The sequence below is a fragment of the Acromyrmex echinatior genome, chromosome 15 (assembly GCF_024713525.1).
Source record: "Acromyrmex echinatior isolate Ae372 chromosome 15, ASM2471352v2, whole genome shotgun sequence".
NCBI classification, from domain to species: domain Eukaryota; kingdom Metazoa; phylum Arthropoda; class Insecta; order Hymenoptera; family Formicidae; genus Acromyrmex; species Acromyrmex echinatior.
This window is the reverse complement of record NC_141866.1, coordinates 186,733-213,046: the sequence shown is the minus strand read 5'-3', so window position 1 is coordinate 213,046 and position 26,314 is coordinate 186,733. Positions and strand designations below refer to the sequence as shown.

Below are 26,314 nucleotides of genomic sequence, written 5' to 3'. Positions count from 1 at the left end.
CATTAATTTCTTGGCCTTTTTAATCTTTTTAACTTTAATAATAAAATATTTTGTGTGCGTACGTGTGTACATATGTAGGTGTGTGCGTGCGTGCGTGAAGAATAGAGCTTTTGTCATCTTACGATCGAATAAAACATAGTCGACTAATATTATAGCTAGCAAATAGACAACTTATAGTCTACTGTTAAAAGTCAACTACTTAGCTAGTAGTCAGCAAATAGTCGACTCATAGTTAAAGTCGACTTTAAGTCAACTGGAAACAGTGTTGTAAAAACTGCGGTGCAAGTTACATGGGAAGACAAGAAGCTGAAGACAAGAATCGCTGAGCACAAGCATCATTCAATGGAACACAATCACTCTGTCATAACTGACTACCAATTGCAGGAGGGCCACGAATTCGATTGGAAAAACATTGTAATTTGGACGAAAAACCTTAGTATAGAAAGAGATTGGTTTCGGAGCTACTGTACATCAGGAAATAGACGCGTAATCTCCATATCTGCAGGATATGGAGGGGCTTCCCAAGGCTTATTTTCCAATTGTTGATGAGCTATAAATGTCGAAGTTGTTGAATTGCCAGTTAGTCAGTGTCATTCATTCATTGTATTAAGATCATTTTATTTGAAACTTTTGACTTGGTATTTGATTTCCTTTCAGATTACAATCGAACATATTAAATTATTTTTCCAAGAAACGCCCTTAATTGCAACTAAATTTAAAAGTTAATTCTGATTTAAACAATTTTGACACTGACGAGTGAGGTTGTGATTAAATTAATAGAACATAATTGTTTATGAATCTTCGTTGTTGTGAGCTTCCTTCTTATTGTGATATAAAAATTCGTTCGATTTTTTAAATAATTTTGTCCTAAATTTGAACACAATTTAGATTGTCGTTAAAATTTTTTAATATTAAAATTTCCGTAAATATATGAAGGTGGCTCACTGGAACGAATTAGTTTGTAGGTATTGTAATTATAAAATTGATTTGTCTCCGAAGAGAAAATAAAAAATGAGCCAAACCATGTAAGCGAGTTATTTAATAAAGACTTTTGAGTTGTATCCACATTGTTTGTTTTGCGCAACTATTACCGCGCCTGACTCCTATTGCCCTATTTTATCTATTTTCTTTGTGATTAGTAAAGAGTCTTTACGAATGAATTTATACTTAAATATTTATTTAACATTTATTAAATGTTAATTTAACACTAATTTTTTTGTTTACAATGATACACTGAAGAAACATTTTTTAAATGTTTATTTAACATTAATTAAACGTTCATTTTACATCAATTATTTATTTTAAATGATATTTTTCAGAAAGGAAGAAATATTTTTAAACATTTATTTAACATTATTAAATGTTTGTTTTACATTAATTTTTCGTCTGAAATAACAGTCCAAAAAACATTTTTTGAACGTTTATTCAACATTTATAAAATGTTTGTTTTACATTAATTTTTTATTTCAAATAATAATGAAAAAAACATTTTTTAAATGTTCATTTAATGTTCAGTTAATTAAACGTTCATTTTATATCAATTATTCATTTGAAATGATGTTTGGAAGAAATATTTTTTAAACGTTTATTTAACATTTATTAAATGTAAATTTTACACTAATTTTTTGTTTGAAATAATGTTTAGAAGTAATATTTTTTAAACGTGTTTTAATGTTAATTAAATATTTGTTTTACATTAATTATTCATTTGAAACAGCATTTCGAAAAAATATTTTTTAATGCTTATTTAACGTTTATTAAATATATTTTTTACATCAATTGTTCATTTAAGATAATGACTTGAAGAAATATTTTCTAAACATTTATTTCATGTTGGACCATCATACGTTCACAATTTGATACAAATAAAATGTATTAACTGTCAAACGATCCAGTAAAAACTTTTTCATGAATATATGTATATAAATATGTATAAATATATACATGAACAAGTATAAATATTCATAAATATATATATCTAATTACATACAAAATATATTTATAAATGTTCATATTATACATACTTCTTTTTTTTGTAAAATGACTTTTTAGTGTGAATGAAATTAATAATAATAATAAAAAGACATGAAAAATAATTAAAAAAATAATTTTCGCGTTATTTGTTTTAGAAGAAATTGAGTTTGGACAAATGTAAAAAATTACTGATATATTGCGACCGCACTCATGAGCGTGATGCAAAATCTTCGTCGCGCATTCGTAATCGTAAGTCTTTACAATTTCTCCAGTCACCACTCTCCATTTAGAGCTGGTAATATCCATTAATCTAACAGACTCCAATTATTCTTACTCTCAACACCGAATATTGGGCGCCAGGCACGAGAGAGCATGCCATTCTTTCTCAGAAATAGCTCGAAGATTTGACGTGAATTCCAAAGATCTCTACAAAATTACAGACGGTCCGAATAATCGACTGTTCACGAAATTGGTAAAGAGGGTGGTTCGTGACCGGGAGGATGTCTTCTGTTCTGGAAAATGAGGGCGACAATAAAATATGCAGAATTTATAACAAGAAAAGATAACAAATATATTTGGTCTTGCTTACACGATGTCACACTAGATGTTAAATGATCGTTTATGCATTATACAAGACGTTGAGGGGAAGCTGACTCGTAAACGGTGTTCTCGATTCGCGATGTTAGATACAAGAAATTCTTATCTTGACGATATAGGCTCTAAGTTTCCAAATTATTCTACGAATCGAGATTAGGCAGATTATCGCAGTGGCACTGGACCGTGCCTAAAACCGGTTCTACATTAGTTGTAAGCCGATTCCTAGCCATTCTCCTAGCGCACGGCGAGCAGTAGATGCCGACGGTGACGATCGACCAGTAAAAATCGCCAAACTGGTGACCCCGACGTAATACAATGACACCGACGTGATACAATGGCCATGATTGAAGAAGATACGTCGATAATAATCGAGGAAAATCTGCAGGCAAATAAGGTCGTAATGTGGATCCCACCGTTCTGGCCAGAGGAACCCGAACTATAATTCGCGCAGATAGAAGGCCAATTCGAGTTATGCAAGATGGCGAGCGACCATGAGAAATACATCCTCGTTCTCTCGAAGATAGAACCGAGACAAGCGCGAGAAGTCAAGGATATCGTCAATCCCCCTAGCAACAAGAAGTACGAAGTCTAAAAGAAGGCGCTCATATAATGATTGACAGATTCACAAGAACACAGAATACGCCAACTTTTAGAGACGGAAGAAATGGAAAACAGGAAACCGTCACAGTTTTTACAACACCTAGTAACCTTGGCAGGTATGGCAGTAACAGAGAAGCTATTACGCACCTTATGGCTGGGACGTCTACCCGCCCAGACACAGGCGATATTATCCACCCGGAGTGAAGACAACTTTAACAGTATTGCAGAGCAGACCGATAGAATCCACGAGATCGGAAATAAAGCCACCTAAGTGTTGGCTACAACAGGGCCACAGACAACACTATATAAAGACAACACTATATACGAAACACTATATAAAGTATACTGTATACAGACAATACTAAGTCATCGGAGGCATGCAGACCTCGAAAATTGGCACCAGACAAGCTAAAGGCAGCCAAAACGGAATTCAAGCTAATGCTGCGAGAGGGAATCATCCAAGCATCAAAAAGCCCATAGTCATCACCATTACACATAGTGCCCAAAAAGAAACGAAGAGTGACGATTATGTAACGACTATAGAAGACTAAATGCGAGGACAATATCGGACCAATATCCAATCTAGAAGACTTCGCGCAAACGCTACACGGAAAGAAGATCTTTTCCACGCTAGATCTGATCCGAGCGTACAATAAAATTCCGATACATCCGCAGGACATACCAAAAACAACGATCACGACGCCATTTGGCATGTTCGAGTTTAAATACATGCCGTTCGGACTTCGGAATCCAGCACAAACATTCCAGATATTCATCAATGGAATATTACAAAACCTAGATTACTGTTATGCATACATAGACATCTTAATAGCATCAAACACGCCAGAGGCACAACTCATACGATAGAGAACTCCTGGCGATATACGTAGCAGTGAGACACTTCCGACACAAAAGGGAAGGGCGTTAATTCAGCATCATGACAGACCACTGATCTTTGCATTTAACCAGGATCCACTGTGCAACTCACAGCGACAAGGAATTTATCAGCCAATTCACAACCGACATACGGCACATAGTAGGCAGCGACAACGTCATAGCAGACGCTTATCCCGAATCGAAGGTATCCAAAAAAGAATAGACTTCGAGAAGCTGGCGCAAGCGTAAAAAGAGGACAGCGAATTATACTGGAAGACACCCAAAGACTTTAGTTGCAAAAAGTACCCAGGCTCAGAAGCAGCCATATACTGCGACACTAGCACACCAATAGCAAGACCTTATCTCGTGAACATCCGATAGCACATCAATTACTACACGGCCTAGCTTACCCGGGGGTCAAAGCAACAGCAAAGCTAGTGGCAAACAGATTTATCTAGTCAAACATAGATAAGAATCAGACAATGGACACGGGCATGCACACAGTGTCAAAAGGCAAAGACAACAAGACACAATACAAAGCCAATTGGAAACATAGTAGGGCCAACAAGACGGTTCGAGCACATACAGATACATATAGATCTCGTCGGACCGCTATTAAGCGCAGAAAACTTTCGGTACTGCCTAACAATAATCGACCGCTTCACACGCTGGCTAGAAGCAATACCAGTAGCAGATATAACGGCGGAGATAATAGTAAAACACCTTTTTTGAGAAAGGATAATAAGATTCAGAGTTGCGCAAAGGATAACTCAGATCAAAGCCGATAATTCGAGGCAGATCTCTTCAAACAGTTGACTGGATTGGAGAACGACAATCATCCCCAGTCAAACGGAATGATAGAACGCTTTCACCAACAACTGAAAGACGCCATAAGAAGCCATCAGAACGAGAGGTGGACAGATGTCCTCCCAGTAATATTAATGGGGGACGAGAGAAGACCTACATCAGCAGAGCTAATCCTAGGAGAGCCGATAAGACTACTAGGGCAGTTCCTAACAGACATACCAATCAAGAAACAAGAAGGACATGAATACCTGGAGACATTAAAACAGGCTATGAAGCAACTACGCCTGAAGATCTGGAGACACGGACAAAAACTGATGTTCGTTTGCAAGGACATAGAGACTCCCAAAGTGTTCCTAAGATACACGCCAACAGGGACATACGACGGGTCGTATGAGGTCCTCCAGAGAGACAAGAAAACATACAAGCTAAAAATCAGAGTGGAGCCAGTCGCATCTCAATAGACCGCCTCAAACCAACATACACGCTGGAAGATACTATAGATGGAGAAGGGAAGGCTCCAGTACCGGCTCCGGCCACGACTAGAAGCAGGAGACAAACAAAACCTCTGGTTCACTCATACATAAGAGGCTCCACCACCATCGGGAGCCCTGTGACGGCTACAAGCGCCAACACAACGCCTAATCCGACGTATACACAACGGACGCGCAAGCGCGCTACGAGGAATTTTCTCGCAAGCACTCGCGAGACGCGATCCGTGAGTACAGCTCCCAGAGGGCTGACGCGACAAACCCGTACGCAAGAAAAATAATATAAGGCCATATAAGGCGGAACCGAGGAGCGACACCGCATGGCGTCCGAGAGAATATCTACATGAGCTGTAAACCAAGCTTGCCACACCAAGCTCCGGCAACTGACCAGGCGAGCCAAGGTGCCCACCAGCAAGGGAAACAGAGGAGCAGCCACCGAAAGGGAGCAGTGGCAACAGTAGTCACGACGACTCCAAGGACAGTAGTAGCAGAGGAGGCGCCCATTTCCTCATTTATTACTTTTAATATTTAAAAATGTTCATATATAATACTCATACATTCTTTTCATAATATATTTAAAAAATTATACAAATGCATTCATACTTCTTACGATGACATATACATTACCTTTTTCTATCCAATACATTTAGAAATATTGATGGCACAGAATTTTTTTTCAGTCGTACTTCGCTGAAATCAAATTCTTCGATAAAAGTGTCATCAAAATGTCGAATACAAATTGCTGCGTACTTCGATAATTGCGGGGCACATTCTTGATGATTCAGTTTATATATAACATCCAGCCACTGCTGTTTTAACTCTGGATTCTTTGGAAATCTGCAAAAATATCAATTTTATATCATTATATCACCGAACTACAGATTCCAAGTTAATATGCATAATGAAAATTATAAACCATATTTTGGAAATAATTACATGAAACACGAAATTAAATACATAATTGGAATATACTGAATATCTGTTTACAATTGATAAAAAACAGCCTGCAGGTTACAAATAAATAACTTACTTGTAAAACAGCAAAGCTAGTTTGTTCTCGACATGCTTACGCTTATACGTCGATGACTTACACTCATTTATAAAACAATACATATTGTTAAAAATGATGTTAAAGAAACAATGTTTAAAAAACGATGATGCAAATTGCAACATCCAAGTCGAGAAATACATCTGTCCCAGTTCAATAGAAACGTGCATATACAGGGTCAAAGCTCCAGAAAATTACTCTTCGAGGCGGAGCTTAATTTTCCAGCTTGGCGACACGTCTGAAGTTGGCTACTGACAGTCCATGGCCCGTATTCAGAATGTGCTTTTATCGATAAAAGCTCGCTTTTATCTCTGAAATTCTATAATATACGTAACGTAAATTATAGTATATTAGCGCGCTAACATCGTTGTAAGCGCGTTCTGAATACTGGCCCATGTGTTTATAGTCAAAGGCCACGTGCTTCTCTTCTGAAATAAAAAATTATTTTCTCAACGCTTAAGCAGTGTGGTCGACCTTCCATCATGTTATTTTACAAGCGTGCCTTGCTGCAAATTGCCCATAAGTTTTTTTATGGATTCCTATAGAGGACTATAGCCGATATTCATAGTCCGGTTCTATATTAGTTGCAAGCTAATCGCAAGTTTGTAGCGACAATTTGAAGCGTTGATTTCAAAATGCAAACTCCAGATTGACTGTCGCAACAAACTTGCAACTAATGTAGAACCAGCTTTAGAGCTTTTATTAGTGCTCGTATTCTAAGCGCAATGATAAGTATTATCGATAATCATGCGTGTTTATGACAAAAATATTCAGAATCACTAATAAGTCTTAATAATGCGCTAACATCTCAAAATCTTAATAGTGTGCGATAAAAGTGGTAAGGGACATGTTTAGATACACTAACAAATTCTGCCAGAAAAGATGGAATACAATCGTGTGATCAACGAAGTATGGGAAATGCAAAATGTAATTCGGGATACGGTCAACGCGATGCTTTGAAACGTTTTTTTAATTGGTTTAGTTTTGTAAAATTCTTTCTTCTAATTGATTCATCAAATACTTCAAAGTGTTTGTAGCGATACTTTACGACCATACAAGCCGCAAATACAAGAGAGAAGGTCACCAGTTTTCCGTAACAAGATAGATCCGTTTGAAACCGTTATTGAAATTGAATTTCGAAATTGGGTTCCGATTATCTAAAGAAGCAGTGCGATTTGTAGGCTCAAAAATAGGCTTGAAAAAAGGTTATCTTCTGGAGCAGGACATGAGAAAGACATATCACCAATGTTACAAGTACTAATTGCTATGTTTTTATGCTAAAGGATGCTACAAAATAAAATTATTTGATAGCATCATTTAGCATAAAAACATAGAGCAATTAGTACGTGTAACGTTGTATTATTTAATATACATATACATATAAATATACATATACATATAAATATACATATATATATATACATATAAATATATATATGTATATGATAGATATATACAGTAATTGCAAAATAATAAATGTTCTGTACGCACTGATAGAACACACTTGTGTCACCAAATGGAAAACACACATCCCTTATACAGGGTCCGGCAAAATGATCTCCCACATTTTGCACCGCCACTGTCCCCGAACCACTGAAGAGAGGGGCAGCTTAGCGTAGTCGGTTGATAGCTCGCGCCTTGCCATTTCAGTTGTCGTCATGAATTGGACGGGCAAGCATCGTGCCTTCGTTATCGAAACATTTATGAAAAGTAACGAATCTGTGATTACGACACAAATCTCGTTACGTGGAGACGTTGGGTGGCCTGCGCGTTCACCCGATCTTGCCCCATGCGACTTTTTCCTTTGGGGCTACCTGAAAACGAAGGTTTTTCAACACCACCCCCGAACCATTGACGAATTGAAAGCAGCAATACGCCAAGAAATTACAGGAATATCGCCTCAAATTATTGCTCGAGTGATGGAAACTTTTAGAAATCAGCTTCGAATGTGTATCGAAAAAAATGGTCGCCACTTGGACTCTGTAATTTTCAAAACTCAATAAAAACAAATGGCATAGCATAAATTTTCAGTTAATAAAAATAAAATCTAAATAGCATTTACAATGGCGTTTTTATTAAAGATTAAAATGTGGGAGATCATTTTGCCGGACCCTGTATAATGTAATATATCATTTTTATAATACATAGTATATATCTTATATGAAATTTCAAGCGATCTGCATGGAGTGCAGTTAACTGTGTCCAAAATTATGACAAACATGTTACAACATAGCTCACTTTCCCCGTATAAGAACACACACACACACACACACACACACACACACACACACTTCCATAACTAAATTTTAACTTTTAACCAAAAGAAGAGCATAAAACCATAGCACAAGATCTTCTTTATGATATTTAATATATAATTACGTTAATACTCGTAATTTAAATTTTACGCTCTTTTTGTTAAATTTTGGATTTATAAATCACATTTGTTATAATTATATAAATTTTAACTTTTTTATCATAAACAAATCGATTGTAATTACATGAATAATGATAAATTTTTTTTCTTATTGTATATATAATATTTATATAAATATGTATATATAACCTTAATTTTTTTATTCTCTATAACCTTAATTTTTTTTTATATTGGGAGTACAAATTAGTTCGGTCCGTTTTTTATGTTCAAAAATGCATTTATTTCAAAACAAAATGAATGTATTATCCATCGCTGGCTACTACTTTTTCCCATCTTTCAGGCAATTTTCGAATTCCATCTAAAAAAAATGACTCGTCTTTGGAGGCGATCCAATTTTGAAGTCAATTTTCGATTTCTGCGAAAGAAGTGAATCGATGACTTGCCAAATCGTGCTGCATCCTTCAGAACAACCAGTAATCAGAAGGAGCAATGTCCGAAGAATATGGCGGGTGCGGTAAAACATCCCATTTGAGCGTTTCCAAATATTTTTTTACGACTTTTGCGACATGAGGCCGAGCGTTGTCATGAAGAAAAATAACTTTATCATGTCTTTGCTCGTATTCCGGCCGTTTTTCTCGCATGCACGGTTCAAACGAATCAATTGTAGCCGATACCGATCACCCTTTAATGTAATAGAATCGCCAACAGCTCATAGTAAACAACATCCTTTTGGTCCCACCAGACACAGTATAATCTTCGAACCATGAATATTTGGCTTTGGTGTTGATATTGAGGTCGATGGTGTTGATATTGCAACGATTGACCGGGCTTAGCGTAGTATTTTTTCTTCTTGAGGTTGTCGTAGAATATCCACTTCTTATCTCCACAGTCACAATCCGATGCAAAAAACCCTTTCTTTGTTGTCTTTGAATCAGCTGTTCGCAAGTGAAAAATCGCCTTTCAATGTCTCTCGGTTTCAGTTCATAAGGCACCCAATTTCCTTGTTTTTGAATTATTCCCATGGCTCTCAATCGTGCAGAAACGGCTTGTTGAATTACTACCAATGATTCTGCAAGCTCCTCTTGCATTTGACTCTGATCTTCTTCGAGTAATGCCTCTAATTCTTTGCCTTCGAATTTTTTTGGCTGTCCAGAGCGAGGCTTATCTTCAACGTTGAAATCTCCATCCTTGAAACGTCGAAACCATTCCCTCCATTTATCAGTTGGAGCAGTGTCACCATAAACTTCGACAAGCATTCGATGGGCTTCAGCTGCACTTTTCTTCCAATTAAAGCAGAAAATTTAGAACCTTCCGCAAATGCTGCTTGGTTAACACAAAATTCGATATTTCAAAGTAAAAATCAAGGTTTTGTATGAAACTCAAAGCGATATAAACTGAATATTATTAGCAGATGTCTAACCTCTCTGAAAACGCCAAAATCAGCTGTCACTATGAACCATTCACAACAGTCGGAGCCATCTTTTGGAAAACCGAACTAATTTGTACTCCTAATAAAATAAATGTAAATCATTTATATTATAAATGAAGATTCCCAGCTTTTATTTATTTGAACCACTCGCATTCCTTTCCCCTTAAATATCTGAGATCGCACGAGGTCCAGTCCGAGGTCAAAAGGATTAAGTTCCTTGACCCAAAAAGTAGGACCGACATTCGCATTGTTCCAACAAGTGTCATAGCGTCCCTTCGGGACGTTGACCCATATTCCGGGACTGAAAAGGTGTGTACGACTGACAGATGTTCGCCTCTGCGCGTATACTTATGAAATTGAATCTAACCATCCTTCCATACTCTCTCCATTCTCCCTCATTGACCAAATTTCCAAGGGTTTGGACATAACAGACCAAATGAATTTTTGGAGGCTCGTCCGGGATACAAGTGCAATCTTAGGAGACGGGAATGAATATGAGAAATTCTGGCGATAAATCTGAAGTAGAAAGCCTTTACAAGACTGCTATAGAAAATCTGAATAAGTTAAAATCGAGTACACAAAACACATTAACACTTCTACTCCCCTCAAATCCTTTGAATCTAAGTCTGAAACGGCGGGATTCTCTTTGATTGAATCAAAAATTTCAGATAATTGTAAAACTCTTGTGTTTGACGGTTCCGCCGACGCAGAGGACATAATCACTCAATCAGCGCGCGAATTCGGTGGTATCACGTCTGAAAGTAAACGTAAAACAGTTGTGGCCATCCCTAAATCGGGACCTGATGAAACAATGACGTATCAAAATTTATTTGCTACCTTAAAATACGCTGTATGAAGCCGTACCCTGTTTCGACGGCAAAAACATTCCTTTACTACTTTATCGAGTGATGCGAGGAAGCAAAATCCATATTACCGGATGAAGTTGAATCGCAATTCACAAAAATCATAAGGACGAGAATTGTGGGTGAAGCGTCGCACTATATAAGATCAGGACTTTAACAGTGTGGCACAATTAATCAAATATGTAAAATAAGTTTATGGCGCTTCAAAAAATATATACCAGCTGCAAGGCGAGTTAGGCCGTATTTATCAACAGAATGAGGAGGACATAATCACATACGCGAATCGGGTAAAGATTTTAGGAAAACAAATAATGGAAGCCCATAAAATTTCGGGAAATGCCCTTTTTGATCAAAGTATTAAATCATCTTTAAAAAAAGACATGTGTAAGTGTTTTATGAAAAGATTAAAACCAGAAATTGAGCAAAGAATAACAAGAAATTTAGGCGTTCAAGAAACGGTAGCCGATGCGTTACGAATATAAAGAGAATTCCATTCGACAGATTTGCGACATAATCAAGAAAGTACATCGAGTAAAGTACTGAATACGAATAAATTACAAGAAACCTGTCAGATTTGTTATAAAGAAGGATATTTAGCTTCAAACTGTAGAAAATTAACAAATTTTGGAACAGAGATTTTAATATGTCAAATCTGCAAGAAACGCGGACACAGCGCTGACAAATGTCGACTTCGTGATCCTCAAGCACGAAAATTCATTAACATTTTGCAGGGAAATAATATTATTTGTCAAATATGTTCTAGATCAGGGCATAACGCTAAAAGTTATCGAACAACCAATAATAACAATAATCAGAATAAATCTCCTGTAATCTGTCAGTGGTGTGATAAGCCAGTCATTCAGCTAATAATTGCTGGAAAAAAACAGAATGAGCAACATAACGCAGTTAATAAAATAAAAATTGTCTGTCAAATCTGTAATAATTTTGAACATAATGCTAAAGATTGTCGATCTAAGATAGCTCCATCCTCAGACTCATTATTCTGCCGGTATTATTGTAAAGGGCAAGGGCATCTCCTCGAAACTTGTGAATTACAAATCGCAAGCAATAACCGAAGAAAGATAAATGAACAGGGAAACTCCGGCTACCCCTCGAAGTCGGGTGTGACACAGGGGTCCGAACGGGAGTCTCACACTCGTCGACATCGAAAAAAGACTACTAGGCAAAAACGCGTTAGAAATACGTCCTGTAACTATGAACCTCCACAAGCATAGTCGCGTTTCTACCATCCGGTACCGGTATCTAACATAAAAGCTATGTGTGGCGTTGACTCGCAAAAGTTTACCTGAACGGTAAACTTTTCCGGACCAAACATAATCAAGGAAATCTTTATACTTAAAGAGTACAGTATTGTCAATTATAACAATATTCAAAAATTAAATGGCATAAACGAATATTTATACGCTTGGAGAAATAATTTTACACCTCTTTGGAGAAAAGATTACCTTTCATCATGTGATTTTCCAATCTCACAATCCGGAATATTAGATAATGATTTCTTCAAACAGATCTCCTGGAAAATTGATTACGCGAAGGGATATTTAGATGTATCAGGAGTTAATATACCTTTCTTTTCACTAGAAACCATCATCGCATCATCACGATTAGAATCTTTATTTTATGTGAGAATAGGAAACCCGGAGATAAAAATAGGATATGTACCGAAATTAAAAATAGCACGGAATTTACCTAGAAGATACAATAGTAGAAAATGTTTCTGGAAAAGCATATTTAAACATCATAAGCACATTAGACGAAGAAGTTCAGGTACAAATACCAACCTTGCGCTTCAAATCTCTGAATGAATTATTTGACAACGATAGCTCAAACACTGAAATGCGTGATAATCAAAATGAAATTGCAAATGAACAAAGTTGTATTACTCATCCAAGAGATATCCAAATTCATTTCTAAGGCTTTAGTAATAATGCCAGTTCCAATAATGGCGGAATTACGAACGGAGACATTCTGACAGGAGACAAGAGTAATAGAAAAATAAATAAATGAAAATTTTGAGGTATTTGATGAGAATAAATTAATGAGAAGAATTAAAAAACCAAGAAAAAATTCTATTCCAAATATTCATCGAGGGGAATATTTCTATATCTTCTCCGAAATCTTAGAATCCAAAATCCTTGGAGAGGGAAATTACAAACCTCTCCTGAAAATTTAAATAATTCAAAAAATTTTGGAGAGGGAAGTTATCAAAGCTCTCCTGAAAATTTAAATAATCCAGAAAATTTTGGAGAGGGAAGTTACCAAGGCTCTTCTGAAAATCCAGAAAATTTTGGAGAGGAAAGTTACCAAACCTCTCCTGAAATTCTAAATAAATTCCTTGGAAAAGGAAATTACCAAACCCCTCCTGAAGAATTAAATAATTCTGGAATTGCAGAGGAAAGTTTCCATACTTCCTTGTAAAATTCCTGTCGATTGCAAGGAGGTAAATAATCAAGTCTTACTATGCAATGCAATTCAAATCAAAGGGAGCACAGAAAAGAACTCTACCTCAAAAAAATTAAATTACCAAGGATTGGAATACACACAAAAAATGATAATCATTAAAATCATTCCTCTCATATTACTATCGAACTTTTAGAAATAATGCAATCATATAATCCTTATATAAATGTTCGTAATTCCAGGAAAAATAAACCATCTTCTAAAATCCTAGTGTCTACACAAAATCAATCTTAAGAAATGATAGATTCATGCGTAAATATAAGTCAAAACACAAGGAAAGAACTGAATAGGAATGTCGAAACGAACCTACGAAAAATATTTCATGCGAATACTTAGTCGTATCGGAAGAAATCGGAAAGGATAGACTCACGGAAATTACAAAATTGTTGCGTTTAGAGCACTTAAGTTTCTAGGAAAAAATAAGTATAACGAAACTGACAGCCAGGACAGATTTCACATCCGTGGAGAGAAGTAACAAATATATTACAATATCAAATATACATCTGTAACGGATGATCGATCTATAAATACGCGACAATACAGATTTCCGCAAATTCATAAAGAAGAAATAAATAGACAGACAGGTAAAAGAACTGTTAGAAGGAGACATCGTAAAACCTCAGTCACCGTATAATATGCCTATATGGATAATTCCCAAAAAAGAAGACACAAACGATAGAGAATGACATATAAAAAATAAGAGCATAAAAAACCACAGCACAAGTTATAGTTTGTGATATTTAATTATTATTACATTAATTAAAACATTAAACGTTTCGATAGATATATATCTATATGCAGAGGTTGCGGAGCTCGACTTGGAGAGCGATAGCGTCGTCTTTTTTATGCGCTCCGGTTACGACATCGTCGACGTAGCAGTCGTGTCGTAACGCATCTGCGCCTCGAGGGAAACGCGATCCGTCGTCATCGGCGAGTTGACGCAGAGTGCGAATGGCGAGAAATGGCGCGCAAGCGAGACCGTAAATGACGGGTTTCAAAGTGAATTCGCGTATAGGCTCATCAACGCTGTGGCGCCAAAGGATGCATTGATGCCTTTGATCGGCGGGATGAACAAGAATCTGCCGATACATCTTTTCGATGTCGGCCACTAGCGCGTACCGATGCCACCGCCACCGCAGAAGTACGTTCGCGAGGGGTGGCAGCAGGTTCGCCCCAACTAGCAGATGAGTATTGAGTGACTCACCGGACCTTGTACGCTGCGATCCGTTGAAGACGACCCTGAGCTTCGTAGTGGTGCTGGATTCTCGAAGGACGCCGTGATGTGGAAGGTAGCACCGATCTTCGTCAGAATTTGGAGGTTCTTGCGCCAATTCCATGTGACCTTGGTCCTCGTATTCCTTCAGGAAGGCGCGGTAGAGATCGCCGAATTGTACGTCTCTCTCACAGCGTCGCTCCATGGCGATTAAGAGTCGTTCGGCAGATCTTCGCGTATCAATCAGCGTCGTCGGCGGAGATGCGAAAGGTAGTCGCACTATGTATCGTCCTTCGGCAGTGCATTGATGCTGCAGCGCGAAAATGTCTTCGCATTGCTGCTCTTTTGGCGTGAGTGCGACGGGAACGGGCACCTCTCGTTCCTGCTCCCAGAAGCGGTGCACAAGGTCGGCTAGCTCATGATCTGCGGTGCACTGAAGCGAGTGGCGCTGTGCTGAGTTGGTTACTTGGTCGCAACCTCCCGATAAGATCCAGCCGAGCAGTGTCTTTTGAGCGATAGGCGCTTGGGGGTCTCCTTTGCGAAGGCCATCCTGGAGAATGAGTGAGCATACTTCCGCTCCAAAAAGTAGCTCAATAGAGTCGTTTGCTGCGTAGCCCGGATCAGTCAATTGGAGCCCCTTTAAGTGTGGCCACTCCATTCTGATCCTTGCGTGATAGCCTTGGTAAAGCGAAAGACGTGGCAGAATAAAGGCTCCGACGGTGAAGTCGGTCCCTGTTGTTAAGGAGGTCACCTTGAGCGTCACCCTTCCCCTGCTGGGCCCGGAGCTTTTGCCGCTGATGCCGATGACTTCGATTGCGGATCGAGAGCGTGGCAGGCGTAGGCGCTGGACCAGAGCCTCGGAAATCAGAGAAATTTCCGATCCTTGGTCGATGAGCACGCGTGCGGTATGCCGATTGCCGTGACGATCAGCAATGGAAACTCGCGCAGTTGCGAGCAAAATAGCCTGGTGGTCGTTGTCGCGGCGCACTGCCGACAGTGAGCTGCCCTCTTGAGGTTTCGGTGAAGCGTACGCGTCGTGTAACATTAAGTGGTGACGAGACTTGCACATGGCATACGTCCTCGTCGACTGGCACTTCGCGAATGTATGAGAGCCGAGGCAGTTGAAGCACAGCTTGTGAGTTTCGGCGACGGCCTTGCGGTCGACCGGATTTTTTCTTGAATTCTTCACACACCATCACGTGGTGCTTATCCTTGCATAGGACCCTTGCATTGAGAAGATTCGGTGTGTTTCTTGACGCGATTTGGCAGATCGCGACGGATTGTCGGAGACCTTGAGCGATTTTGGTTTGGCGGCTTTGAGAGTACGCGCCCTTTGGTTTATGAAGTTCATCAGCTCTTTATGAGTGGGCATGTCGCTCGAGGCTTGAGAGTGATTCCCACTCCAGGCGAGTTCTTGGATCGAAGAGCTCGACGACAAGATGATTTAGTAGATCGAAGCCATGAGAGCCGATAGGCCTGTCAATGCTCTCCTGGCCGTTGACTACCCTGGTCACGGCGTTGAAGATGCGAGCTCCTCCTCAGTTTCGTTCTTCATCTTAGCCACGGCGGTAAACTTGGAGAAATTGGAGCGTGATAACTCTCTCTTATTTTCGTACTGCGCGCTCAGCAGCTCCCATGCGCGTGGATAGTTGTCTCCGGTCACTACTAACGGTCGAATCAGTTCCTCAGCAGGACCCTCCAGACAAGTTTTCAGGTAATGAAATTTCTCGATTGCTGAGATTGATGAATTGTCTCCCACAATAGATTGGAAGAGGTCTCGGAATGTAGGCCAGTCTTCGTATGCGCCAGAGAAAGAATTAATCTTGAGGCGAGGCAACGACGATTTTCCGGAAGACTCATTACCTTCTGTTTTGGAAGCTAAGCTCGGTTCCTTCGCCTTGAGTTTCCGAACATAGTCGAGAAGGAGACTTCGTTGCGTGATGTACGTCACTCTCGCTGAGTCATCGACTCCGGTTGAGTTGTATTCGCTCTCCTCGAATGCATCTTCAAGATGCTCTATGATGAGCTCATGCTGAGCCTCAAATTTCGCCCAACATCCATCCAGAAGACCGATGCATGTCTCGGCGGCTGCCAGCGTAATGTTCGCTGCGCCGAGCCCTTCCAGATCTGATACTGACTGAGCCATGCGCTTGCGAAGGTTGTTTTGCCTCGTCAGCAAATTCTGCAGTTTCTTACCCATCACTCACTTTTTCTTTTCAGCACTAGCATACTGAATGCGATGCACTCGACACTGCGGATGCCGGCGAGTATCCGACTCGAAGGACCAGAAAATATATGATATATATCTATCGATACGATAGAGAATGATATTAGATTTTCAAGCCTTAAACGAAAAAACTATTGGAGACGCATACCCACCTAACATTATCGACATTTTGGATCAATTAGGCGGAGCACAATATTTCTTAGTATGCGACTTAGCATCCAGATTTTATAAAATAAAGATGGATCCTGCTAACAGTCATAAAACTGCATTTACAACTCCTTTCGATCATTATAAATTTGACCGAATGTCTTTCGGATTAAAGAATACACCCGTTACCTTTCAACGATTAAGGGGATGCTGGAGCGAAGGTCGAAGTTGATCAAAGTCGATATTACAGGTTTTCATTTCCAATGTATAAGCTGCTTACGCCCTCTGAAGTTAATATGATCATGCAGGAAATTCGATCGATTAATTATCGATATTTTTATTCCGTTTCCTACATCATCATCTTAACAGGGACGTGTATTAGGGTCGGTTCCACAATGTAAGATTTATTTTGGAAAATTTTCCAATTTTAGAATTGAAAAAAAAATAAACATAATTGAAGTTAATCTTATATTTGTAGAATCGGACCTTAGAAATTTAGTTGCATTATATACATATTTAGTTGTATTATATACACATGCAATGTAGGCCGTGTTCTAATATATATCACCAGTACTAAAAGTCTGTAATATACATAAAATACAGATTTTTAATTAATAGATATATCGATACGAAGCTGTAATAGCACTTTTTTCTTACATCCAATGCCATTTTAGGTTACGATAATATATTATCATAAATGAATATCATAATATATATATATATATATATGTATAATATATATATATATATATATATATATATATATATATATATATGGATATTCATGCAGATATTCTCTATGTTCATTTTTATGCAATATTAAAATTTTATATTATAATGTGTATAATGATATATAAAATGTAATTCTAATGTTACATATAAAAAGACATTCATGAATAGGAATTACAATTACATTTTATATGTATTATAATATTAGGTGTTGGAATTAATTCGTAGCGTTTTTAAATGAAAGAATGTTATTTATTTCACATGAGCATTAAAAAATACATTAATGAAAGTACTTCCCATCACTTGTAAAACGCTACGAATTAATTCCAATACCTAATATATGTGTATATACACAATAACACAAAAAATATTATACTATTATTGACATATTAGTGAAGACATGTTAATGAATTAATGATATATGCAATATTAAAATTACATTTTGGGTACATTATTGTGTATATGTACATTATAATACATATAAAATATAATTATAATTTATATTCACTAATAATGTTTTGTTATATGTTACAACAATGTTAGAATTATCATAATATAATGTACATACAATTTTCTATATTAGATATATAGTCGACATATTAGTAATGTATAAGTATCTATCTCTTTTTATTAGACAGAGTAAAAAGAGTTACTTCTTATGTGCAATGTCGTATTCTTTTATTTATAGAGATATATATATCTATATATATATATATATTATAATGAAACACGTCCCATTTGACATAATAATGTTACATCTTTGTCAACATATGTTAAATATGTTAAATATTAAAATTCTACATGGGAAGAATTGTTTTGCTAAAATCGTTAAAATAATCATACAGAACACTCAAGCTTGTTGCTAGAATGTCAACTTTTTGCAGCATTGTTCAATACGTTTGAGCATCCTACATTATTTTGATAGTTTAACAAAATTATTTTGTCTGTGTGAAGACGAGTTGTTTTCATACAATATTTTGAATTGTTCCTCAAAGCCATGTCCCATATGATTCAAAAGCTCCTTTCCTCGAAGCTTGAGATCTCTTCCTTTTTCTTTATTATTTCTGTTATCATCGCGGTGACCATGCCAGCCACTAATGATCACGCTGCTGACGTGTTCGCAGCTTCTCAAGGGAAGACACATGATGGTGAGAGTTGGCGGCGGGTGGGACACTCTGGAGCATTTTCTGGCGAGGCACGATCCCTGTCAGGTGAGGGTCCTCAACCGTGAGGGTACGCCGCCACCCGCTCGCGGTACCAAGCACGATAGCTTCTTGCACATTCGCGCCAAGTATCGCAGTCCGCCGTCGGAGGCGAGCCTCTCACGTCGGTCACTAGCCTGAGAAGCACGTAGTGCCTAATCATGGGGCCCCTCAGGCCCCACGTGGCGTAAAGCTGCACGCACGCTTGGCGCACGTGCGAATTAAAATATATCCCGGTAGTCCCGGTACACTAGCGGTACCGCTATCACATCCCACCGGGCACGTCGATAGGACGTCCCGTCGGTCTGTTACGCATCAAGCGACGCGGTGAAACGACGCGTGGCGGTTCAGGTTGTCGTAAGGACGGCAATACGCATCCATCGCACGATTTTTCACGCACGATACATTCCTTCTTTTCCAACTACGTTCGATGAGTTGGCGACTTTGAGGGAAGAGAGAGGCATCGCAGGAGCCGCCTTTAAACGCCTTGCAATCACTTATGCACATTCCCGATATTCATAACGCTATTTACGAGTTCTCTCTACGGCGAGAAATCGCCGGTACACGCACCGCCTATACGCCGGTTCGCAAAGATACCTCTTAACCACTTCGTACCTATTCGTATATCCCGAATTGCGCGTACAACTTGTTACGTGTAACCACGTAATATGTTGATCACGGTATAGAGAAGCACAGGGATCGCTATTTTTACTAAGTCCGTATGTCAGGTGGTTGAGGAGCATGCAAGTGTCAAAGAGCATCCTCGCAGACGCACACGTCGCGATTTTTAAGACTATAATCTACAGATCTTTACTTCCTGTTTTTTAAGAGTTTTTTTTATCACTTTTTACCTTTTTCCCTTTTTCTTTTCTGTCGCCCGAGATAAAAGTTGACAAACTTCGTAAGTGGTAAGAAACACGTGACAAGAAACACGATTGTCGATAAAAGTGGCGAAGAAGGAAGAAGATAAAAGGTAAAAACAAGAAACAGGAAGCAAATAGCACATCGTAGATTAGCGTTTAAGGGGAACGAATAGTCAGAGTTCTGCATCTAAAGCTGTAATCACACTATGGTCTGTTACGATTCCTGGTTGATGGTTCTATTTTAGCCAATCACGATACAGCTAGTCCGTACGCGCTAAAATAGAACTGTTAAACCATACGGTAAATATAACCGATAATCTGTAGTGTGATTACGGTTTAAGAATCGACGTCTGCGATTCAGAAGACTTTGACTATTTGAATTTTTATGCATTATCGCATCAGGAATCAATCAACTATGTGCTTTTATCTCGAATCTTCAAGACACTAACTTTTGTAGCATCTACCTGGAAGTTCTTCGACCAGCAAGTGCGCTGCACTCGGTATAATGGTAGCATTAGAGACCGCAATGACCAAACTTTATTTTCGAAATCGTGTAATCACCATACTAATACCATAATCATTATATTAATAATACAAATAATAATAAGAACTTTTGAATAAATATCCACTTAAGCTCAAGCGTACTGCGCTTCATGAGCTACGTGCAATAAAAAGAATAAAAGTGCAATTAAAGTCTCAGGTAGAGAATCGTCCGTGTCATGCCTTAGAAAAGATCAATTAATCTTTCTTTTTTCTTTTAAGGAAGTTTCTTTTGCAATGCTAACATACACCGTTTTCCTTTGACGTAACAATCACAGCGGCTTTAATAAAAATTTCATAGTCGAACTAGATGATACCATTACATTTTATTATTGATGTTGTAACGTAGTTTTTAATATTCAACTCTCAACTGCGTTTTGGTCATTGCTATATATCCTATAAATCAATATATTCTTACAGTGCACTGCCATTTTACGGCGAGCACGTGATCAGGCACTTATATATTATAATAATCAACAGGGTCGGCTTAATTTTATGTGTATAATTTTCTCACATATCCGAATTGCAGGAATCACTTATAACGTACAATTTGCCAAGCGGATTCGATAATTGAATTTTTCTTTGCGTATAAGTTCTATTACCAATATTTACGTAATCATATATTATTGAAGAATGATATGTTTATATCTAACGAGAGTACTTCTTAAAATATATGTTAGCAATTTTTTATAATTTTATTTCAGTTGTGAGGTCTTGTGATTTTTTTTCATTTCAGCCGACCCTTAAATTCATAGATATACACATTATTAGCATTCGATTAATATCTAATACAATACTTGTATCGCCTAATATGTAAAATGCTTCATGATAATTGCCACGATGTACACATCTACACACATATGTTTTGTACTTTTATATAAATATCTACGGTAAGTTAAGGGAGATAATATGGTCGGCATATTGCTGAGATAATTAAACCATACAATTATTCCGCTTACAGAAGTGCAAGAGCACAGTGTGCAAAGGAATACCAAAGCAAAGAAACACGCGACGAGTAATGTCGGCTCGTTGAAGTTAATTAAACCGTCATCCGTGATCCGTTTATCGTGCATGTCAGTTACGTCGGAAGACCGTGGTTGTGTCTTCACGATGAAATCGATGTCTTTTATGAAAATAATCCGTTCACGGCGTTCCATCATCCTTTGCGAAATAGAATCAGTGTTAAATTGCGATTTGCACTGCAATAAGCTTAAGTTTAGCGAGCTATTACTGGATACAGGGCCTTATGTTACTGCAGATACGATTACTTTGCGAAGAGAGTTATTTTTTAATTTAAAACTGCCCTGCTTAATTAAAATAATTTTCGCCATATTATGTAATTGTATTGTAAATAATACGTTGCTCTGACATATCAACAGATAAGTGATTTAAGTTAATCGTACCTGCTTTATACCATGGATTTTGCGTATAAACTGTATGATCCATATATCTAATAAGTTATTTATATATAACTTGTCAAGCGCCTTTTTATTATAGATTACGTTATTGATATTGCGCTAACATGCGATGAGTAAAACAGAAGAAACTATGTTTTGATGATATTAAACTGTTACAAATTTATTTGGGTTATTATTTATAGTAGAATACTGAAGCAGTATAATATTGATAAACATATTTTAAAACAAATTATTGTCTATATATTGTTTTGTCGTAATGATTCGGCTATTAATAAAATATTATGATAGCATTGTATATGTATGTTTAGTCTTTGTTCATAATAACTGCACTAGGCTTTCGCAATTTTGTCTAATATGCGGGATATATCGTACGCAACATTTATCTTAATCTATTCAACTAAGTTCAAAACTATGATGTCGGTTGTTATATTTTGTTGAACAATAAAATATCTGACAGTAAGATATTTTCAAACATTTTGTGACTAGCACATCACTACATATTTTTTAGATCCTGCAAATGCGATTATTATTCATTCAACTACTATAATTCCTATGATTTTTGGAATCGCAATACAAAAAATTTAGTTTCCCAAATATTACGATTCCAAAAAATGAAAATAGTTTCGCTTAATATTATACGCAATATAAAAGTATTCGTTAGATATTAAGAGTATGTTGTTTTCTTCGCCAGTTATCCATACTTTTTGTTCTTATTTCGACTTTTGTTAAGGTCTTATTTCGACATTGCTACTGTAAAATTATTTTTAATTGATAATTATAGGAAAGGGATATTATATTTTAATTTGTATACTAAACATATATTTCGTATAAAATCAAATTCATTACAAATTAATTTAAAAATATATGCTTGATTGAACATTAGTCTTTGTTAGAGTATTATTTCTAGATAATACGAAACATATGCGACTTAGAGTATATTTCTAAAAAAAATTTTTGGTATATATTTAATATATATACGGAATATTTATATATATATAAAAATGTTTTATAATAAAATAAAATAATATAATCAGGTATACATAATTAAAGAATAATACTATAATACTATTGGATAATGCAATTAAAATGCATGGTCATATTCAAATGGTATAAAAAGATGTCGTTATGATGAAATATGTTTTACTTTTTTTTGCTTTTGCCTAATGTCAGCGTATGATGTTGGGGTTGCTGCGCAAACTGCGCTTTTCGTCTATTGAATTCTAATATATCGTCCTCAAGTTTCTTACGACTGTCCTCTAATTTCTTTTTTTCCTCAGTATGATCTTTCTTTAGCTTGTCGAATTTACTATGTAGCTACATGTATAAAAAAATCAATAAACATTAATACTAATCAATACCTATAATAATAAACACAGTAAAGTTGGAGCTTATATACTTAAAACAAGATTACCTCTTTTTCTGCTTCTTTCAATTCGGCTTCTTTTTCTTTCACTCGGGCGACAAACATTTGGCGCATCTCGTCCTCTTTTTGTTGCAATTCTTGCAAATGAATGGATCTCTTCGCTTCGCACGTTTGTTGAAAACTAACAGGTTTGTTATCGCTATCAACGTCACTAAAACCCATCTGAAAGTCCACGATAAGTTTTAAAAAAAAGATAACTTTTTGTTTTTTCTGATAAAAACAATGAAATATACCTGTTCTAATCTCTTTTTCCGGTAGAGTTCATAATGGCGACAATGCGTTTTTTCGCGCATATCTTCCATATTAGTACCTATTAGCATCTCACGTAGTTTTACAAAGTCACAGTGAGATTCATTTTCGACTATAAAAGGTAATTAATGTTTCAGCTCATTTCTTCAAATATAAATGTAACAAATAAAATTCATAAGCCTTACCTTGAACTGTACCCCATGGATATTGACGAGAACGCATCATTTTATTGCCGACGCGAACGAAATCGGTACTGCCGACGACAGCAAAAGGTACATGAGTGTTCATGGTTGTATTTATATCTGCTACGTTTTCATCATCGATCGGAAACTGATAAATATGTATTCCATTGTTTTGTAACTCGGATATTATTTTACTCTGAAATTCAAATATTATAATAAATAAGATAACACATATGTAAACAAGATAACAAATATGTAAACAAAAATAATTTCAGAGGAATTGTCGCATACCTTAAATTTCTGTAACTCAGTCTTTGATATTGTATCTGCTTTAGCAATAATTGGAATGATGTTAACTTTGGTATCCAGCTTTTTCATGCATACTAGATCAATAGATTTCAAGCTGAAAGTATAAGAATATATGTAAAATTAAAGCAATTTTCATATAATTCACTAATACAGTCTCGGCCATATGCATGAAGTATTCTCAATTTATTCTTTCAAGAGAATTGATAATGATAAGCCAAAGGAAAACTGATAAAATATTAATATTGTTATAAAAATAATACTTTCAATAAAATGGTCTTTTATTTTTTTTCCATTTAGAATATTTAGATATAGAACGTTCACAATAATGTTTGAAAGTACTTCATACTTATGTCAAGGCTGTATGTAATTAGTTTAACATACACACTTACCCATGGCCAGTAGGACATATAAAATATAGGCAAATATGGATGCGACTGTCATGATAGATTGCCAGATTACGTTTAATTTTTAACTCTTCCTGTAAATAAGCTTCAAACTGCGAATCTATATAATCGACGACTGCTTTGAAGCTGTCTTCTTTATTGATTTGATCACCATAACCAACTGTATCAACGATCGTCAGTTTTAGTCTAACATTGCTCTCTTGCAATTCGTAAGTATGTGCCTTAAGTTTTACGGATGGTAAATTATGAGGACTGGGACTAGATTCAAAGCTTGTGTTAAAAAGAGAATCCATAAGTGTAGATTTTCCGAGTCCAGTTTCACCTATCCAAATAAATCAAAACTAGTATATATATATTTGCTACAAACTATTTAACTCAACACCTAATGTAGTAGAATTCATTAAAATGAGGTTAACACTTCGTACCAATGCAGAGAATGTTGAATACAAATCCATTTTGCACTGATTTATTCACCAACTGAGTAGGTAGACTGTCAAATCCAACGTGACCAGACAATTTCAGCGTACGTAGCATACACTCGATCTAATCACAGAAATTATATGTTGGTATTATAATTCACAGAGAAAGAAAGAAAAAGAGAAGAAGCAATAGAAAGAAAAGAGGAAGTTGTATCCATAAATGGATGAAATAGATGTATGGAGGAATGTTCAATTCAATGTACAGTTATAATGCTTGACAGCCAACACCCTTGGCTATGATAACACATGACTCATAGATTTGATTTAAATATTCAATTATACTCGCACACATATCAAACAATATAAAAAAAATGCTCCACAAGAAAAAGGAAGAGAAAGAAGAAAGAGGAAGTATTCGCGGCCAACGAGCAGGGATATATTGATCATTTCGCGAGATAGCAAAGCGTTTTAAACATTGCCCGGGCGGAAATTCATCGAACAAGAATGCATGTCGACAGAACAAGACATGGAATTGGAGGATGACGCGAGACACATGCGAGTCTCGGTCGTTCAACGAAACCGCGTCTGACGCGTCGGGGAGCGGCATGCATGGGCGAGGAAATTCTTGTATCTACCTTAGCACGGTCAATATCCTCCGTCGCCATTTTTCCTATGATTCCGCTGCGAACGCCACGAGACGAGAACGAACACTCGACAGCGACGAAAGACGGAAGCCGCGATCAGCCGTGATCCACGGTGAGCCTCAAATCGGAGTATGCATGCGCCACTGTGCGCCACCGGCTGATACGAAATGCCGCCGGTAGGGCGTAGCACTGGTCTGATGACCAATCAAGGACGCCTTGAAGTTGAACCCGTAAATTGGTCGCTCGGTTTGCGCGTCGCGAATTCCTTCGTTGCGATCTCTCGCCGCGTTAATTGGCGACGAGCAGCAATGCGAGATTAGTCTTTGATTAATTAGCAACGAATCTGGCTGAAATTGAAGTGTGAAATTGAAAAGGAGAAACTTGAATTTTCGAAAGAGGCTTATTCCAAAAACGTGACTGCTGATTTCTCCCGCGCGGCTGTCTTACTTTTTATTTTTATGTAAGTACGTATTTATGCTGATTGCGCTGTTTAATATTATTCCAAATTCTTTTTGAAAAATAAAAAAATCTCAAATTGTACAAACGGCAGTCGATTTCATTATTAACGATTTATTGACGATCGACTTAATCCAGTTTAATCTCTTAATAGTCTTAATTAATTAATTATAATGCTCACAAGGATTATGGTATTAAATTAATCTTTTCAGGGATAATCTTTTAAAGCTAGAAAGCACTTTAATATTCGAGTTTACTTTAATATTGTGAGTGACATAAATATTATTTACAATAAATTGTTTATAGTCTTTAAAGACGCTTTTTATAGCTTTATTATTATTAAATTGACGTT

General features: G+C 36.9%; 2 protein-coding genes, 1 long non-coding RNA gene and 1 pseudogene across 3 annotated transcripts; 2 read left to right on the top strand and 2 right to left on the bottom strand.

Moving 5' to 3' along the window:
• The first annotated feature begins 2,905 nt into the window (after positions 1–2,905).
• Positions 2,906–3,722, top strand: LOC147907167 (uncharacterized; annotated as a pseudogene).
• A 10,606-nt stretch (positions 3,723–14,328) lies between these two features.
• LOC147907166 (uncharacterized) lies at positions 14,329–15,819 on the bottom strand. Its single transcript, XM_087414070.1, has one exon. It carries the CDS (start codon positions 15,817–15,819, stop codon positions 14,329–14,331), a length of 1,491 nt encoding a protein of 496 aa, XP_087270196.1.
• Positions 15,820–18,613: 2,794 nt separating this feature from the next.
• Positions 18,614–22,336, top strand: LOC147907165 (uncharacterized). The gene is made up of 2 exons (XR_015547570.1): positions 18,614–19,064; positions 21,420–22,336. It is a non-coding gene; the product is annotated as an uncharacterized LOC147907165 (long non-coding RNA).
• Positions 22,337–22,667: 331 nt separating this feature from the next.
• On the bottom strand, positions 22,668–25,695 carry Septin2 (septin 2). Its single transcript, XM_011056095.2, has 8 exons — positions 25,498–25,695; positions 24,869–24,986; positions 24,429–24,765; positions 24,022–24,133; positions 23,734–23,926; positions 23,533–23,660; positions 23,288–23,461; positions 22,668–23,190 (listed from the first exon to the last, which is right to left on the bottom strand). The coding sequence occupies exons 1-8, from the start codon at positions 25,525–25,527 to the stop codon at positions 23,017–23,019; spliced, it is 1,266 nt and encodes a 421-aa protein (XP_011054397.1). The 5' UTR covers positions 25,528–25,695; the 3' UTR covers positions 22,668–23,016.
• Between the last annotated feature and the right edge of the window lie 619 nt (positions 25,696–26,314).